General features: G+C 42.6%; 1 protein-coding gene across 2 annotated transcripts in view; it reads left to right on the plus strand.

Moving 5' to 3' along the window:
• The window catches only part of LOC124000488 (glutamate receptor 1-like), a 103,568-nt gene that overhangs the window by 41,706 nt on the left and 41,536 nt on the right, over positions 1-20,326 (plus strand). For both annotated transcript variants that reach the window (XM_046306871.1, XM_046306872.1), the window contains exons 4-7: positions 11,170-11,357; positions 17,037-17,090; positions 19,406-19,564; positions 19,664-19,831. In XM_046306871.1, the coding sequence (XP_046162827.1) occupies positions 11,170-11,357; positions 17,037-17,090; positions 19,406-19,564; positions 19,664-19,831 (569 nt within the window). The remainder of the gene's footprint in view (positions 1-11,169; positions 11,358-17,036; positions 17,091-19,405; positions 19,565-19,663; positions 19,832-20,326) is intronic.

A 20,326-nucleotide genomic window follows, 5' to 3' on the forward strand; every position in this document is an offset into this window, starting at 1 on the left:
ATTCTGTAGTTCAGCCCCTGAGCAAGGCAGTTAAACCCCAACAACTGCTCTCCGCATGCAGATGATATAAGTGTAAGGCAGCTCTGATTCAGAGGGGTTAAATGTGGAAGATTGCATTCCGTTGTACAACTGACTAGGTATCCCACTTTCCCTTAAGTGTTACATTACAGTATGATTGCTAGGGCTGGAACGATAGCAGTTTCACAATATTTTTTTCCCCCATGACTGAACTTCAAACATGAAGCAGACCTAACCTCTTTGGTCCTTTAAAAAACCTTCTGAATGTAAAGTATTGTGTGTTATAGATTGGAAAATAAATACATGTGACTCTGGATGACAACAACGTCCTGATGTTTATTTACAACATTAGGGCTGCATTTCTAAAGAAGTTAAATTCCTTGCCTAGATACTAACTAGTATCACGATACGGGTATCGTCCTGGCCCTAATGATTGCCCTCACAGACTACAAGAGGACTGTAAAAGGTTTAACTTGTTTTTTACTTTTTGTGTTGTATGGTATCTTTTGTTTTCCGTGACTTTATAATTGTAATCCAGTTTTCTGGCTCCTCCTTGCCAGTTTACACATATGTTTGCAATAGTGAAAAGGAAGACAACGCTATTGTTTCTCAACAAAGGCTCAGCCTCTTAACCTAGACAGGGTCTATATTATAAAGACCAAAATCCGCACTGTATATCGGGGTTACAAAATCTACACTACACAAATAGAGACAGTGCAGAAATTGAATTTGGGTTTGTGCGACATTTTAGAGGAGCTGTGATGGGCAGGTCAGTGAAAGCAGCAGAGAAAGGGACCGATAGGAGCCCAGGCTGCTTTCTTTGCCAATCCCAACACTGATCTCTTCCGTTTCACTGCTGCAGTGGTGTGACGCGTTGCTAGCGCTAGACAGATAGAGGGTGCACAGCGTTTGTCTCCCTAGTTTATCTGCAGGTTAGTGCTGCTCAGTGGACGATAAAGCTGGTTTGCTCTCCGGTGTGAGACAATTTCACAGCTGCTGAGACGAGCTCTATGTGCCTGTACAGAGACGACAGGAAGTGTATTGCAAGGCGAGCAGAGGCAGTTTAAACATTTGATTCGACATAGTGTTTTAATTCACATTAATTGCATTTAAACCTCACTGTTACTTCTGACAACCTACTTTTGTCATCTGTTGCGTAATCCATGTCGCAACTAAAATTAGAAAAACGTCACTTTCTGTTTCTATATATGACAGAAAATAACAGACTTAGATAACCATTCAATCTCTATCAGAGCATGAAATATTTTGTTTTTACTGCTAGTGAATGCAAAGGCAAAATTATTATACATAGCACACATCACTAGGAGATTTTCCTTGTCAGGTCACATGGCCAGGAAAAGTCTTAGCCCTGTGCATCACGAATGCATGATGTAATTGCTCTATCTGCATACAAATTAAAAGCTGTGACTAATTGTATGAGTGCATTACTACATCGACTGCAGTGATAGCTTGATATAGAAAGGCAGCAGCTTGCTGTGGTTCCAAATGTATGATCTCCATTTGGGTGTACTTGGGTATTTTTGGTAAATGATATGCATTGTTAATGTTTATGCAAATCATATGCGGTGTAGAAAGAGATCTATATTTAATTTCTTCTCTACACAGACCTACATGTCATCTTATGCTCTTCCTTCTGAACAAAGCTGTTGTTTTAGAGAGAATTCTGAGGACTTTGGTACTGAGGTCGCCCACTGGTTGATTCAGACAACATATACTACTATAAACAGAGGGCCAGAGAAAAACAACAACAATCTGTCCCACATCACAACTAAAGAAATCATCTCCCACTTTGTTCATGCCAAGGAGGATTTGTTGGGCTACCTTAATCAACATCATCTGCACCCAGGGAGCAATTGTTAGGGGTTAACTGCCTTGCTCAAGGCAGTTATGTTTTGAGGGAATACGGAATGGAGGATCGCACAGAACTTTTGGAAGAGTTAGAGAAGGAAAGTGAACGTGAAGAGATTGAGGACAAATGAATTGTGGGGGCGGTACAGTGATGACTGCTGAGAAGGAGCTGAGTGTAGAGGGAAGCGGTGTGGTGAGGAAGGTTGGTGCCAAGTGCAAAAAGAGGCATACAGGTTCTCGTTTCTCAGAGATGGAACCTGCCGAAAGTATGGATGTAGTACGTGCGGTGAGGACGGGCCTCGTCCCGAGGAAAAGGATAATTCTGGCTCAGTGGGAGTGAGATTTGTAGCGAGAATCGATCCTTGCATTTTGGCTGATCCATATGTGGTGTAAGGAACTTTTGAGTTGGTGAGAGTAACTCGGAGTGGAATAGTGATGATTTATTGTGTTTCTTCAGTCCAGATGGAGAGGGTGCTACGGATCACGTGATTAGGGACAAGAAATGTGACTTTCTTTGCTCTCCGGAGCAGGGCTCCTTTGAAAGAAGTGATAACAGAGGTGGCATTGAGTGTTGAGGAGGAATAGAAATGTAATATTGCCGGTGTCTGTGATGCCCGCCATTTGGTGCGATGCAGACCCCCGGTGGAGAGCGTGGGGAAACAAAGAAGGGATTGTCTGTCCTGCTGTGTTTTGATGTAGAGTCTTTGCCTGACAAGGACAAGTTAGGAAGTGTAAGTTATCCCTTGAGAGCTTTTGTTTTGAAATACTACAATGTTTAAGGTGTCATGTTTATGTGCATGTTGCAGCAGTGTGTAGAAGAGAGATTCCTAGTTATGAAAAGTGTGCAGGAGGGCATGAGATGAAGGAATGTGTGGTATCAGTGAAGAACGTTGTGGGGGTGCCAATGGGGCTGGAGACCCGAGGTGTCCAATGAGAGAAAGGCAGGTTGAGGTTGCCAGGGTTAGAGTAGTAGAGAAAGTGTTGTATGCCGAAGCAGTGAAGAGTGTGGTAGAGGAAGATGGTTGCAAGGTGAAGGATACTGAAAGGATTCCTGTGAGTAGACAGAGAGCGATGGGAAGAGTATGTGCTTCAGTAAGGTGGGCTCTTTAGCATTCATAGCCATGCTTGTCAATTGTACTGCATAAATGGATCAGAAGTCACAGAAAATAGAGGTTGTGGTGGCACCAGCTGAGAAGTACTTAGGATTACGAGGATTTACTACAAAACAGTTGCAGTGGGTGTTGAGTGGTAAAAGGAAATGGGCATACCTAGTCAGTTGTACAACTGAATGCATTCAACTGAAATGTGTCTTCCGCATTTAACCAAACCCCTCGGAATCGACATCCACGTCATCGGCACCCGGTTTAACTGCCTTTCTCAGGGGCAGAAAGACAGAGTTCGGAGGGTTCTGTCCTCTCAGAACGTTGGTCTGGAGGAGGATTAGATAGGGTTAAATAGTGGAATGGGGTGGTGTTTTTGTTGTTGTTGAGAGGGCTAATAATTTTATATTACCATAAGAAGAATTTAATGTAGGTAGGTCAAACACCAGTACAGTAGGTGGAGGTGAAGGCACCTAAAAGTCGAATGCGATCCTCCAACCAAATCCTAAAGGTGGCGGCTTGCCTTTTTACAATGCCTGGAATTGCCTCTATACTATAACATATGAAAATGCCTACTAACCTGATGAATTATAAAGTAATTTATCAGGTTGGTCATTTTCAGGTCAGAGCTGAAGGTGGTGTGTTTAAATTGCATCTGATACTTTTGTTTTAGCTCTATTGTTAATTGTTGCCTTAACAAGATTGCCTAGCAGTGGTACTTTGTAGGAGGCTGTCTGATTTGATCAAAAATGTCATTTGAAGACAGTCACTCTGGCCCTGAGATAAAGGTGAATGGGGGCCTCTTTGAAGAGTATTTGGAAATTCAGGCATTTGGAAATTGCTTCCAAGGATGAACCAGACTTTGAGGTCTACAAATTTTCTGAGGTCTTGGCTGATTTCTTTTGTTTTTCCCATGATGTCAAGCAAACGGGCACTGAGTTTGAAGGTAGGCCTTGAAGTACATCCACAGGTACACCTCCAATTGAATCAAATCATTTCAATTAGCCTCTCTGAAGCTTCTAAAGCAATGACATAATTTTCTGGAATTTTCCAAGCTGTTTAAAGGCACAGTCAACTTAGTGTATGTAAGCTTCTATCCCACTGGAATTGTAATACAGTGAATTATAAGTGAAATAATCAGTCTGTTAACAATTGTTGGAAAAATTACTTGTATCATGCACTAAGTAGATGTCCTAACCGACTTGCCAAATCTATAGTTTGTTAACAAGGAATTTGTGGAGTGGTTGAAAAACGATGACTCCAACCTCAGTGTATGTAAACTTCCGACTTCAACTGTATATATATAGTGCTTTCATTTCTAAGTGGTAAAAAATATGTATGAAAATAACATCAAATTAAAGGTGACATTCTGCAGTGTCACCTCTATATGACACATTTTATCAAGACAAATGCCGGAATATAGAGCCAAATTAAACATTTTAGCTTCACTGTCCAAGTACATTAAATGTGTAGGGGAGTGTACGATATGTCAGAAACAATGTCTCAGAACAGAAGATCCTTATTTTCATGCTAATACTTCTGCTTCAAAACGGATTTACATAAACCGAAGGGCACACGAGAAAGAAAACCCAAGCCTCACTTCCTCCACCACATCATTAAACATACGGGTGAACATAAATCGGAGAGAATTTATATGGGGGGGAATATTGATGTGCTGGTGTTATTGATACAGGGAAGGAAAGGCATTGATACAGGGAAGGAAAGGCATTGATACAGGGAAGGAAAGGCATTGATACAGGGAAGGAAAGGCATTGATACAGGGAAGGAAAGGCATTGATACAGGGAAGGAAAGGCATTGATACAGGGAAGGAAAGGCAGTGATACAGGGAAGGAAAGGCAGTGATACAGGGAAGGAAAGGCAGTGATACAGGGAAGGAAAGGCATTAATTCAAATGGTTCAGCTGCAGTCGCACGTCACCCATCTAAGTTCCAAGTCGTGTACCTCAAGGAGAGAAGAGACGTGAATGGGGGAAGGAAGGGGAGAGGGGGGCCACTGAAGTAGTTCCCTCCACTTCATAGGCTCTTTTTACTATGATCACCCCCAACTGCATAATGTCTTCAGATTAACTGTCTTCAAACATACTTCCTCCTTGTCTTCCTCATTGCAAAATACTCTAGCCTTTCCATTTCCAGTATTAAACGGGGGGGGGGGGCATTTGAAATGCTAAATGTGTCCCTTTTTAAACTTTGGGCCTTTGGGAAAGCAGATACGAAGCAGCACATATAATTTGGCTGAGGAGAATAAATAGGCATGCAGACAGCAGCATGGTGCCTCAGCTTGGCTGTCAATTTTAGGTGTGGTGACAGTGATTTCAGGTGACTGGTGTGAAAACAACCTGCGCAGCTCTGCCTCGCACACAGTCTGCTGTTTAGCTCGGTGATATCCTCTGTTCCCTCTATTCAGTGGCACTGTGCTAAACAAACCACTTCTGATCAAAAAGTATTAGGAATTTATAATACCTATTTATTTACCAAGGTGGATTTAAAGGCAAGAGTACACAATTCAATTGTTTGTTTTTTTCTCACCCATCTACACACACACACAATACCCCATAAAGTGAAAACAACATGTTTTTTAATGTTTTTTGTAAATGTATTGAAAAATAAACATGTTAGAAACACATTTGGCAGTGATTACAGCTGCAAGTCTTTCCGGGTAAATCTGGAAGAGCTTTGCACACCGGGATTGTACAAAATTCTTCAAGCTCTGTCAAGTTGATTATTGCTCGACAGCCACGTCTTGCCATAGATTTTCAAGCCAATTCAATTCAAAACTGTAACTAGGCCACGTAGGAACATTCAATGACATCTTGGTAATCAGCTGCAATGTACATTTGGCCCTGTGTTATGGGTTATTGTCCTGCTGAAAGGTGAATTTGGCTCCTAGTGTCTGTTGGAAAGCAAACTGAACCAGGTTTTCCTGTGGGATTTTGCCTGTGCTTAGCTCTAGTTTTAATATCACATGCACATGTACAGTAAAATGCCTTTGTTGCAAGCTCTAAATCCAACAATGCAGTAACAATAACAATGTAAAACTAAAAATAACAAGTTAAAACCAAAACACAGGAGAAATAAGAATAAGAACATGATAAAGTAAGCAAGTATACTATACAGGGTCAGTACCAGTACCATATTTAAAATACTGGATCGACATACATACATACATACATACATACATACATACATACATACATACATACATACATACATACATACATACATACATACATACATACATACATACATACATACATACATACATACATACATACATACATACATACATACATACATACATACATACATACATACATACATACATACATACATACATACATACATACATACATACATACATACATACATACATACATACATACATACATACATACATACATACATACATACATACATACATACATACATACATGTTGTGTTAGCTAACCCAAGTTTATTATTTTAAAGGGCTAATTGATCATTATAAATCACTTTTGTTATTATGTTAGCACAGCTGAAAACTGTTGTCCTGATTAAAGAAGCAATAAAACTGGCCTTTTTTTTTAGACTGTACGCCTATGTAGCTATTCATAATATCTTTTAAAAAGCAGTTTCCAGCCACAATAGTCATTTACAACATTAACAATGTCTACACTGTATTTTTAATGAACTTGGTGTTATTTTAATGTGCTTTTCTTTCAAAAACAAGGACATTTCTAAGTGACCCCAAGCTTTCGAACGGTGGTAGTATACAGTTAAAGTTTGAAGTTTACATACACTTGGAGACATTAAAACTCGTTTTTCATCATCTCCACAAATGTCTTGTTAACAAACTATAGTTTTGGTAAATCGATTCGGAGATCTACTTTGTGCATGATTACAAGTCATTTTTCCAACAATTGTTTACAGAGATTACTTCACTTAAAATTCACTGTATCACAATTCCAGTGGGTCAGAAGCTTACATACACTAAGTTGACTGTGCCTTTAAACAGCTTGGAAAATTCCAGAAAATTATGTCATGGCTTTAGAAGCTTCTGATAGGCTAATTGACATCATTTGATTCAATTGGAGATGTACATGTGGATGTATTTCAAGGCCTATCTTCAAACTCAGTGCCTTTTTGCTTGACATCATGGGAAAATCAAAAGAAATCAGCCAAGACCTCAGAAAAGAATTGTAGACCTCCACAAGTCTGGTTCATCCTTTGGAGCAGTTTCCAAACACCTGAAGGTACCACGTTCATCTGTACAAACAATAGTACGCAATTATAAACACCATGGGACCACGCGTTCTGTCTCCTAGAGATGAACGTACTGTGGTGCGAAAAGTGCAAATCAATCCCAGAACAACAGCAAAGGACCTTTTGAAGATGCTGGAGGAAACAGGTGCAAAAGTTTCTATATCCACAGTAAAACAAGTTTTATATTGACATAACCTGAAAGGCCGCTCAGCAAGGAAGAAGCCACTACGCCAATATCGCCATTAAAAAAGCCAGACTACCGTTTGCAACTGCACATGGGGACAATGATCGTACATTTGGAGAAATATCCTCTGGTCTGATGAAACAAAAATATAACTGTTTGGCCATAATGACCATCATTATGTTTGGAGGAAAAAGGGGGGAGGCTTGCAAGCCGAAGAACACCATCCTAACCGTGAGGCACGGGGGTGTCAACATTATGTTGTGGGGGTGCTTTGCTGCAGGAGGGACTGGTGCACTTCACAAAATAGATGGCATCATGAGGCAGGACAATTATGTGGAAATATTGAAGCAACATCTCAAGACATCAGTCAGGAAGTTAAAGCTTGGTCGCAAATGGGTCTTCCAAATGGACAATGACCCCAAGCATACTTCCAAAGTTGTGGCAAAATGGCTGAAGGACAACAAAGTCAGGGTATTGGAGTGGCCATCTCAAAACCCTGACCTCAATCCTATAGACCATTCGTGGGCAGAACTGAAAAAGCATGTGCGAGCAAGGAGGCATACAAACCTGACTCAGTTACACCAGCTCTGTCAGGAGGAATGGGCCAAAGTTCACCCAACTAATTGTGGGAAGCTTGTGGAAGGCTTCCCGTAATGTTTGACCCTCGTTAAACAATTTAAATTTAAATGCTACCGGATACTAATTGAGTGTATGTAAACTTCTGACCCACTGGGAATGTGTATATGATGATTGTATGGGAGTGGATCTGTGTAGAGTCACAAAAAAAATCTAAATCAAATGTATTTATATAGCCCTTCGTACATCAGCTGATATCTCAGAGTGCTGTACAGAAACCCAGCCTAAAACCCCAAACAGCAAGCAATGCAGGTGTAGAAGTACGGTGGCTAGGAAAAACTCCCTAGAAAGGCCAAAACCTAGAGAGGAACCAGGCTATGAGTTCAGTCCTCTTCTGGCTGTGCCGTGTGGAGATTATAACAGAACATGGCCAAGATGTTCAAATGTTCATAAATGACCAGCATGGTCAAATAATAATAATCACAATAGTTGTCGAGGGTGCAGCAAGTCAGGCACCTCAGGAATAAATGTCAGTTGGCTTTTCATAGCCGATCTCTACCACTCCTGCTGTCTCTAGAGAGTTGAAAACAACTATACGTGCATGTGAATGTTATGTGTGTGAGAGCAAATGATGGAGTGAGTGTTTGTATGTGTGTTGGAGCATCAATGTGATTAGTGTGTAGGGCCCTGTGAATAGACAGTGAAAAAAATAGGAATAAAATAGAAAATGTCAACTCAGCTGTTAGCTATTTAGCAGTCATATGGTATGGGGATCATAACCTGTTCAGGAGCCTGTTGATGTCAGACTTGATGCACGCTTGTCGTGCGGAAGCAGAGAGAACAGTCTATGGCTTGGGTGGTTGAAGTTGTCAACAATTTTCCAGGCCTTCCTTTCACACTGCCTGATATAGAGGTTCTGGTTGGCAGGAAGCTCGGCGCCAGTGACATAATGGTCTGTCCGCACCACCTTCTGTAGCGCCATGCAATTGAGGGCGGTGCTATTTTCATACCAAGCAGTGATGCAGCCAGCTAAGATGCTCTCAATGGTGCAACTGTATGTATTTTTTAGGGTCTGACGGCCCATGCCAAACCTTTTCAACGCGCCTTTTTCACGACTGCGCGTATGTGTGCGGACCATTTTAAGTTCTTAGTGATTTCGACATGAGGAACTTGAAGCTCTTGACACTGCTTCACTGCAGCCCCGTCAATGTGGATGAGGGCGTGCTCATGCCCAAATTTGCTGTAGTTCTTCCAGCCCCACACTGCCAGGTCACTGACCACCTCCCTGTAGGCTCTCATCGTCGCCAGTCATCAGGCCTACCAAGTCGTGTCGTCAGCAAACTTGTGATGGTGGGTCAACATGGTGTACAGGATGGGACTAAGCATACACCCCTGTAGGGTCCCCGTGTTGAGGGTCAGCTTGCCTACCCTCTCCACCTGGGGTCGGCCCATCAGGAAGTCCAAGATCCAGTTTGCAGATGGAGGTGTTCAGTCTCACTCCATCAGTTTCTTAAGCTTGGTGACAAGCTTGGAGGGGACAATGGTGTTGAACAGTGAGCTGTAAACAATGAACAGCAGTTTTCACATAGGTATTCCTCTTATCTAGGTTGGGTGAGTACAGTGTGGGGTGCAATTGAGATTGCGTTGTCTATGGCGGTATGCAAATTGGAGTGGATCTAGTTGATTTGTCTCATAACCAGCCTCGCCAAAGCACTTCATTATTACAGATATGAGTGCTAAAGCCGGTACTCATTGTGGCATGAAGCCTTTGAGTTCCTGGGAACAGATTATGTCCATCTTAAAACATGTGGGGATTACAGACTGGGACAAGGAGAGGTTGAAAATGACCTTGAGTATATCGGTTAGCTGTTCTGCGAATGCTCTGAGAATGCACCCTGAAATACCATCGGGCCCCGCGGCCTTGTGGGTATTGACCTGATTAAAGACTACTCAAGTTGGCCCCGGAGAGCGAGATCACCCAATCTTCTGGGTTGGTGGCGCCCCTCACTTTATTGTCCCCCCAAAAAACTCCCTTGTTATTGCCGATGACAAGCATAACCCATAACCCATACCCATAACATGATGCATCCACCACCATGCTTGAAAATATGGAGAGCATTCCTCAGTGATGTGTTGGATTTGCCCAAAACATAATGTGTTGTATTCAGGACATAAAGTACATTTATTTGACACATTTTTAGCAGTTTTACTTTAGTGCCTTGCAAATAGGATGCATGTTTTGGAATATTTGGGTTCTGTGCAGGCTTCCTTTTCACTCTGTCATTTAGTTTAGTAATTTTGGAGCAACTACAATGTTGTTCCATCCTCAGTTTTCTCCTATCACAGCTATTCAACTCTGTATTTGTTTTAAAGTCACCATTGAAATCCCTAAGCAGTTTCCTTCCTCTTCGGCAACTGAGTTAGGAAGGACGCCTGTATCTTTGTAGTGACTGGGTGTATTGAGACACCATCCAAAGTGTAATTAATATGCTCAAAGGGATATTCATTGTTTGTTTTTTACCCATCTACCAATAGGTGCCCTTCTTTGAGAGGCATTGGAAAACATCCCTGGTCTTTGTGGTTGAATCTGTGTTTGAAATTCACTGCTCGACTGAAGGACATTACAGATGATTGTATGTGTGAGGTACATCGATGAAGTAGTCATTCTAAAATCATGTTCAATCATTATCCACAGAGTGAGCCCATGCAGCTTATTATATGACTTGTTAAGCACATTGTTACTCCTGAACTTATTTAGGCTTGCCATAACAAATGGGTTGAATACTTATTGACTCTGCTTTTCATTTGTAATACATTTTTGAAAAATATATATTTCCACTTTGACATTTTGGGGTATTCTGTGTAGGCCAGTTACACAAAATCTTAAAGTAATACTTTTTAAAATTCATACTGTCAAAGGGTGTGAGTACTTTATGAAGGCACTCTACTATAGAAGCTGATTAGAGAAAATCAACTCTGTTAATTCAAAACGTTGTTGTGACTTGCTCCATACAGTAGGTGAAGTCAAGTAAGCAGGTGTAAATGCAATTTAAGTGGCTACAAAGGATGAAAATAAATATATATAGACCTAAGTTTGGTTTAATTACTCAAATATGCCCAGACTAATTAGTATTTACCTTTGGTGTTTGTCTTGTCATTTAGGCCTGACAGTACTCCAGAAGATTCTGGACACTGCAGCAGAGAAGACATGGCAGGTGACATCAGTGAACCTGGACAGTGGTATGGATCAGACGGCCTTCTTGAAGGTGGTTCAGGACCTAGAGAAGAAGAAGGAGTACAACATCATCCTGGACTGTGAGCTGGAGAGACTCAACATGATCCTCAACCTGGTAAATAACATTGGATTGACAGACTGTCCAGTAATGAAAAGGGAGATAGATGTAAACTAGACACATTACTTCAATGGTGGGATGGGTTCACTCCAACAAGAGGACCACTCAGCTAGAGTGACAAAATAACCCTTTCTCCTCTTAAGTGTCATATCTATTCCTGCTCCTCCCCTCCGGCGTGCGACGGTGCCGGAATACTAACCACCGGTCCTGGGAATCATCATTGCGTACACCTGGCACTCATCATTACGCACACCTGGCACTCATCATTATGACTCACACCTGGACCTCATTACCTCCCCTTTATAGGTCCCTTTTGTTCATTCCTCAGTTGGTACTGCACCTGTGTTCATGTTACCTCGCTTCTGGCACGCTGTCTTGTTCATTAAAGGTTTGACCTGTGTCTTTCCTCATGGTGTCATTGTTACCAACAAAAAAATGGAAGCAGCAGGAAAATTGGATATCTCTCAGACGGTCGACGAACAGGGTTACCTTCTGCTTCAGCACCATGACCAGCTGGCACAATTGGGGATGCCCATGGATGAGGTCCTTCGCAGTTTGTAGGATCTCAAACATTTCCAGGAGAATACTCTAGAACCAGCCTACCCAGTGAGCCAGCCCAACAGCCCATTCAGCAAACTGCTCAGGGCAGCGATGCCCATTTATCCCTCCCAGAGAAATATGACAGTACCCAATCCAAATACTGTCATCACACTTTATTTTACACACCAGATGGAAACCCCTACCACCGAGAGGTGTAAGGTTGCCACGGTTATTTCTCTGCTGACAGGACGGGCATTGGAATGGGCTACGGCGGTCGAGGAGAGGAGCTAAATTCATGAGGGGTTCATGGCTCTGTTTAAATGGATCTTTGATCTTCCGGAGGGTAGAGAGGGAGGTGAGCATCTACTTAAATCACGGCAGGGAGATCAGGTGGCTGCTGAGTACGCGCTCACCTTCCAGCACTTCGCATGCTATTTAGAAGAGGTTTGCACAACGAGGTCCAGACGGAATTGGCCTGCCGGGACGACAGCCTTACCCTGGACGCGCTCATAACCTTTTCCAGGAGTGTCGGCATTCTCATCGCTTCTTTCCCTCCTTCAGCGAAAACTCGGAATCAGAGCCTGAACCCATGGAGGTAGGGGTCACACACCTCCCTGCGGCGGAGCGCTGCAGACTGATACAACTGGAGCTCTGTATGAACTGTGGTGAAGGAGGGCACAGACTCCAGCGGTGTCCAGCACATCCAAATCCTGGATCTACTAGAATAGCGGGACGGTCACGTGATCTGCCATCCTCTGGGCCAGGAGCTAATATTCCATCTTCATCACTTCCTGCTAGGCTATTTTTTTGGTGTCCATCTCGTTGGTTGACTTTTTATTTTTATTTTATTTCACCTTTATTTAACCAGGTAGGCTAGTTGAGAACAAGTTCTCATTTACAACTGCGACCTGGCTAAGATAAAGCAAAGCAGTGTGACACAGACAACAACACAGAGTTACACATTAAGTAAAAAATAAACAAGCTAATAACACAATAAACTGTCCCTCATGTCCTGTGTCAACAGTTTTAGTGGATTCCGGTGCCGCAGGGAATTTTCTGGATCAGACCCTTGCCGCCTCTCTCAATATTACTTCACACACGCCCTCCTCTCCTTTTCCGGTGCAAGACCCTGATTGTCGGCTATTAGGATCCGGAACCATTACACACATCACTCAACCGCTTACCCTCACTGTGGAGTCCAATCATCAGGAGAATATCCCCTTCATCACCAGTTCACAAGATCATCCTCTGGCTCCCTTGACTTCAACGCCATAACCACACCATTTCATGGTCGAGGATGAGAATCACAGACTGGTCACCTGAATGTCAGAGGACCTGTTGCCCTGTTCCCTGTGGTTCCATGTCGGTTGAGAGCCTTTTGGTTGCCTTTCAGCCCAACATCCCGGAGGTATACCAGGATCTGAGGGAGGTATTCTCCAAGACCCGGGCCACCTATCTCCCCCATTGCCCCTGGGACTGTGCCATCAACCTGCTTGCTGATGCAACACCTCCACGCAGATGCATCTGCCCTATGTCTGTGGCTGAGACCCAGGCCATGGAGGATTACATTCAGGAGGCACTCCAACAGTGGTTCATCAGCACCTCTACATCTCCTGCGTCAGCTGGGTTCTTCTTTGTGGCCAAGAAGGGTGGAGGATTACACTGGTTACAGAGGACTCAAAGAAGTATTGGTGCCGTCTGCCGTCGAGCAGCTCCACGGGGCCCGCTTCTTCACCAAATTGGACCTGCGGAGTGCCTACAATCTCATCCGCATCCGGGAGGAGGATGAGTGGAAGACTGCATTCAGCACAATGTCTGTTCAGTACGAGTACTTGGTGATGCCTTTTGGCTTTGCCAATGCTCCATCAGTGTTCCTGGCATTCGTCAACGAGGTGGTCAGGGACATGCTCAGATGCCAGGTGATCGTATACATTGATGACATCTTCATCTACTTGGTTAATCTGGAGGATCACATCACACATGTTCGAGCAGTCCTGGAACGCCTCCTAGCCCATCAACTGTTCGTCAAGGCTGAGAAGTGTCAATTCCATCAGAGGGCGGTCTCCTTCTTGGGTTACCAAATCAGCCAGCAGGGAGTGAAGATGGATGACATGAAAGTAGATGCAGTCAGGTTATGGCCAATCCCAACCACACTTAAATAGTTATAACGGTTTTAGAAGTTTGCCTACTTCTACCGTCGATCATGAGGAATTTCAGCTCTCTCCTTAAGGGAGGGTCCAGCAGCCGATGAGGCCTTTTGTCTTCTCAAGGGATGTTTCATCACCCCAGTGCTGAAACATCCAGCTCCCACTATATCCTTTGTGTTGGTGGTGGACACTACCGAGGTAGGCGTGGGGCAGTTTTGTCTCAATGACAGGGGAACCATTCATCATTATCACCGACCATTGGAACCTGGAGTACATATGGACAGAGACTGAATCTGCGCCAAGCCAGGTGGGCCCTTTTCTTCACCAGGTTTAACTTCACACTAATCTGTCGCCCAGGCTCAAAGAACACCAAGGCCGATTCCTTGTCCCACCTCTACGATTCAGGAGAGGGCCCTGTCCTGAGTAAGCCTATAATCCTATCCTCCTGAGTAGTAGCTCCTGTGGTCTTGGACTTAGTAGCTCCTGTGGTCTGGGACATATATGTGGAGAGCCGCCAGGGAGCCCGCAACCCTGAACTGTCCTGCCGGGAACACCTACGTTCCTACAAGGATAAGGGATCGGCTGCTGACCTGGGCACACCCCACTGTCATTGCTGGACATCCAGGTATTTCTCGCACCATCCACTCCATCACTGAGAAGTACTGGTGGCCCACCTTGGCACATGATGTCACTTGTTCCGTATGTGCCAAAATCATCTCTCCCTGGAATGCTCCAGCAGGGAAGTTCCTACTGCTTCCCGTGCCTCAGCAACCCTGGTCTCATCTATCCATTGACTTTGTAACTGATCTCCCCTCTGACGGTTTCACCACCATTCTAGTGGTGGTGGATAGATTGTGAAGTCAGGTCTCCCCACTGCTCTCCAGGTTGCTGAGGCATTCTTCCAGCAGGTCTTCCGGCATTATGGCCTTCCGGAGGACATCGTCTCCGACCGTGGCCCCCAATTCACATCACGAGTATGGAGGGCCTTCATGGAGAAGCTCGGGGTTAGGTTACAGCTGCCCAGTCACTACCGTATCTCACACTCGTTTCATGTCTCCCTTCTCAGGCCGGTGGTTCCTGGTCCCCTAGCAGCTGCTGTCCCCCAAATTACGAGGACTCAATGTATTTTGAAAGATGAGACATTAAAGATTATAAATTCTGCTTTAATGTCACAAACAAGCCAAACATCAGTGAGTCAAAGTGCACTTCACATTTCCATAAAACTCATGTGATATACACGGTTTGATGTACAGTTACAAGAATGCCTATGTTTGTATTTTTAAGAAATTTTGAGATGGACTGCACATAATGACAACCCGCTTCTCTGAATTGCCTTGTGAAAGCCTAACACTAAGATTGTATTTTATAATTTAACTAGTCATGTTGGCAATAGAACACGCTTCCAAATGATTCCCCCTGACCCAGATTGAGATTTATAATGGGCTGTTTTTGGATTGTGTAAACTACAGTAATTGTGTAAAGGCGGAGATGCAGGCCAAAACTAGGTGGGCTTGTTTTAGTTCCTCAACGACACAGCTAGGAGAGCTCAAAAAGCACCTTGTGGTTGAAGACTCTTTGAGTCACCAAAGTGCATTGAAATTACTTAGGAACTGTGCACACTTTGGACAGTTCCTACCCCAAATTTTCCAAGAATATTGTTACTGAGTGTATTTTCAGATTTAGTTATCAACAAATGCAGCAAAAAGTACAGTAAATATCAAATGCACATCAAATCAAGTAATGTTTGTATTCCCTCTTGTGTCAAGTGAACTGTTGTGTCCTGACATTTAGTCTAATGTTCCCATAATCTCAACTGTTCTGTATTTAAAATTGGAACCATGGTTATGCATTTCCATATTTCTTCTGCACAAAACACTTCATTTTAGCCCTATCCATATAGTCCAATTCCCCTGAGTGTAAAGGGGTTAAAAGGGTTCAGTTTGAACATGTAATGTTGATGGTGTCTCTGTGCTATACTTTGCCAGTCTCTGGACAGGGGATAGTGGAGAGAGGTCTGTAGTGAAGAGAAGGATATATGTATGATTTTAGATCATAACATCAGTCAGTTCTCCGGGAACAACAGCAGTTCCCTGGTAAAAGTTATTTACTGTACTGGTAATGTCATCCCCACAGTGAGTATATTTAAAAATATATACAGTGTATATATATATTTTTTTAAATCTTTTGAAACCATCAAAAATCTTTTGATAAATGTTGTGTATCTTGTTTTAGAGAGAGAGAACAGTTCCTTTGAGCTATGTAAGATCTCTTTAGTACTGTCATTTTCCAATGGACAGAAGCTGTATGCTGATGTTAGAATTAGATGACATCAACGTGATATTGAGCAGAACAGGCCCTGTACTCATACATGTTCCTCTGTGTCCACTTTGCCAACAGGTCACACGATTCTGTTCCTTTGCCAATTATTGGAAAATACCAATTAGTAGAAAAAGATACGAGATGGGCTGCCTGTGTAAACGCAGCCATGGTGTCTGAACAGCAGAGAGCTAGTGAAATTAGTATGTTCACAAACATGTAGGTTTCAGATGAGCATTTGGAAATCAGTGGTCAGGCTCAATTAACCCTGACGGCTGCTTCATTTTGTGTCCCCCAACCAGAGGCTGTCCCGGGCCTGTCAATCACAGGGGTACTAGTGATTTTGATGCAGATCGTGCACATGTATTCATTAAAGATCTAATTGGGCTTCCCACAATGACATATGCCAGATCCTTCCCAGCCCTCCACAGTGAGTTGTTCCAGCTGCAAATTTTCTACTGAGCCCTGATATTTTACTCCGACATCCAGGCAGAGATGGGTGATGAACAATTAATTCCTCAAATATGGGACCAATTAGCTCCTATTTTGGGATGACCACGATTAATGGGATGCTTCAATCCACATCTGTAATGAAATAGCCTCACCTTCATTAGATGTGATGCAAAATGCATGATCCAAATGACATCATTTTCATTTCTATTATCCTTTCCAGATCGCTGCTCAGAAGAAAAACCTAAAAAAGTATCACTACATATTGGCAAACCTGGTAAGTCTCTGAAATGATGGAAGCTTTAATGCAATATGCAAGATCCATTGCATAATACAATTTCATTATTTATTTTCAATCTATTTCAAATGTCATCGTAGATATTAGTGAAACTCCCAGTAAGGAAACACTACTGTGAAAGTTGTATGAATTTGTTTTGTTCACAAACACTACAGATGCCACAGTGAGAAGTAAAATAATAACTCCATCCCCTCTGACGAATCAAAAACTTTGAAGCACAACTGTAGCTTAAATGTATGCAGCATTGATAGAAACTGATTGTTTAGATTAATCGATGGTGGCGTTGTTCCATGTATTGGTGCCTCTTCATCTTCTCTGAATCTGACTGACTGTAGCTCTTCTGCTTGTCTATGCAGAACACAATGTAGACAGATGGCTGATTACCCGCTGAGCAAGGGAATGATCCTCCTGCAAGGAATTGCAAGGCTCTGAGCTTTTTATGTGTAGGAAAATGTGTGTGTGTGTGTGTGTGTGTGTGTGTGTGTGTGTGTGTGTGTGTGTGTGTGTGTGTGTGTGTGTGTGTGTGTGTGTGTGTGTGTGTGTGTGTGTGTGTGTGTGTGTGTGTGTGTGTGTGTGTGCGCGCTTGTGTGTGTTTCCTTTGCATAACTAAACAGAAGTTATTCCTCCATTATTAATGGAATCAATTCATTGCTTGATGTTTATATTCATTGGCCACCATCACTTTATTATTGTTAGTAGGCTAAAATGATAAGCACTGTGATGGTAAATCAAATTCAGCAGGGACCTTATGAGCTTATAGTAGATACAATAAATATGAGGCAGAAGGGACTCTGTTCGAATTCTTCTGCATTTACACTTACTGTATCCAGGTGTACTGTAAGCATAGACGTTTCCATAGAAATAGAACTGTAGTGTCTAGTGAGTTATTGTATTGCTATGGTTGACTCTCACGTTAGCATAGCTTCATACAGAGATCTGAAGTTAACTGTCGCCCTAGAGGCAACAAGCTAGCATTTTGCTTTAGTGGTATGTTGGGTTAACATTTAGGTGTGTTATACGGAGTACTTCTTTAGGAGAGGATGCAGTATGTTTGGCTTGAGGTTGCATGTCAAGAGCATGGTTTAAAAGTGTACTCTAGAGGGCTCAACTCAGAGATCTGGAAACATTTGTGGTAGACCTCATAATTGGACTGTGAAACAGAGAAGAAAAAAAAGTGACTTCACAGGCAGGATTGTTAAATTCATAATTGGATTGTGCTATAGGAAAAAGAAACACCCCAAAACTGCAATTGTACAAGTAGGATTTCTTAGCTTATAATTGGGTCCAGTAAACGGGGGAGCTGTCAACTCTAGAATAATGATGATCATAAAGGCAGCAAGATGCAACACTCTGTGTGAATAGGATCCCTGTGGTTCATTACCATGGGAGATATTTTCTGGAGGGGGGCACACACACACACACACACACACAAACATAAATTCACAAACACATTCACACTACCTCTCTTTATTGATTAAGCATGGCCTATGTAACAAGACTTGATCTTAGTTATCAACGTGTGAAGATCCCCCTATACTTCCAGCGTTCTTCTGATTAATTGTAGCCTCGGGGTAAGAATGAAATATGTGAATATGGGACTTTTTATCATTCAAAGAAAGCATTAAAATAGTGTCTGCTGAAGCCTGTTTCCAAGGCAAGCTGCAGTATGACTCCAGATGGGAGGTTTAATGTAGTTTGATGCTCTTAGACTCAGGAGCAGGTAATTAAATGCAAATACGGTGAGGGGAGTCTCTCCCACATGGTTGCCCACCATATCCCTACGTCAATCAAAGACAGCACTAGGAACAATTCAATTTTGAAGTACCAATTTGAAGTCCTCAGGCAATTTTCTTGATGTGTGTCTGTTGTGTGTTTTAGTATGCACACTTACCCGCGTGCTTGAAGACTGTCAGAGTGTCGTCCTGTGTTTGACTTGAAACAACTGTGTTATTCTATCTTTGCATGAATATAAGTAGTCATATTTGTAAATCCATGTAACAAAAGTGGGCAGATGAAGTTGAAAAAGACAGCTGCGGAGATTGCTCGTCGAACTGTAGAAAAGTGTTTTTTTTTGTCCTGCGCTTCATAGATTTGTAATGATTGCGTGGACTTTTAATCTCTGGCTTCTCAAGTGGAGTTGAACAGCTGAATAGCAGCTCTGAGAAATCAAAACTTTCAATACCAGCACTCTGAAAAGAGACTGTCATACAATTATCTGCACCATCATTACGGCTGGGACATTTTTGGCTCTGTTTTGTTTACTTAGCTCAAGTTTGCTTCGGTTTCTTTCCTAGGGCTTTTTGGACATGAACTTCACCGAGTTCCAGAAGAGTGGTGCCAATATCACTGGGTTCCAGCTAATGAACTACTCTGACGAAAATGTCAGCAAGGCCATAGAAGAGTGGGTGGACTTTGACAGCAAAGACCTCAAACTACCCAAAGGAAGACTGAAGGTATGATCGAACTGTCTCATTGTTCAGAGATCTCCCTATTCAAGTGTTCAAGGTTACAATAAACACATATGTGTTGCCTCCTCGGATTTGCCCTCTCAGTACACAGGAGCCCTCACATACGACGGAGTGAGCGTCATGGCAACTGCGTTTCAGAACCTTCGGAAGCAGCGTATTGACATTTCCCGGCGAGGTAATGCTGGGGAGTGTCTGGCCAACCCACCAGCTCCCTGGGGCCAGGGTATCGACATCCAGAGAGCCCTACAGCAGGTAGGCAGTTAGCATCACACACTCCACAGCCACAGCTGGATGACAATGACTTTGATTCAAACTCAATACTAGCCGCACATGTAATGAATCATGTATGACTATGATAAATGCTGTACAATACAATAAAATACAATTAAATCAAATACAATACCATCTTAATGAAGTACTATTGCGTTAAACACTCCAGTTTCAGGCACACCAACATTTTGAGAAACAGCAATTGCAAGCCTATGAGCAATATGTAATTCTTAGATAGTTATCTTGTGACCTGGAGACTTATATTATGTTAGACATCATGCAATGTCAACCCAACCAACTGGTAATATTATAATCCTGAGATAGCAATCTTGTGTTCTTGAGATAAGAAAAATGATGTCATGCTATTTTTGCTTGTAGCTATGATGATGTATACAGTATTGTGTGAAATGTAGCAGATGTTGATTTCTTTGTGTACTGTACTTAAAAAGCCTTGAGCGTTAATCTATTAGCAGTTCT

The sequence above is a fragment of the Oncorhynchus gorbuscha genome, linkage group LG16 (genome assembly GCF_021184085.1).
Source record: "Oncorhynchus gorbuscha isolate QuinsamMale2020 ecotype Even-year linkage group LG16, OgorEven_v1.0, whole genome shotgun sequence".
Classification (NCBI taxonomy): Eukaryota; Metazoa; Chordata; class Actinopteri; order Salmoniformes; family Salmonidae; genus Oncorhynchus; species Oncorhynchus gorbuscha.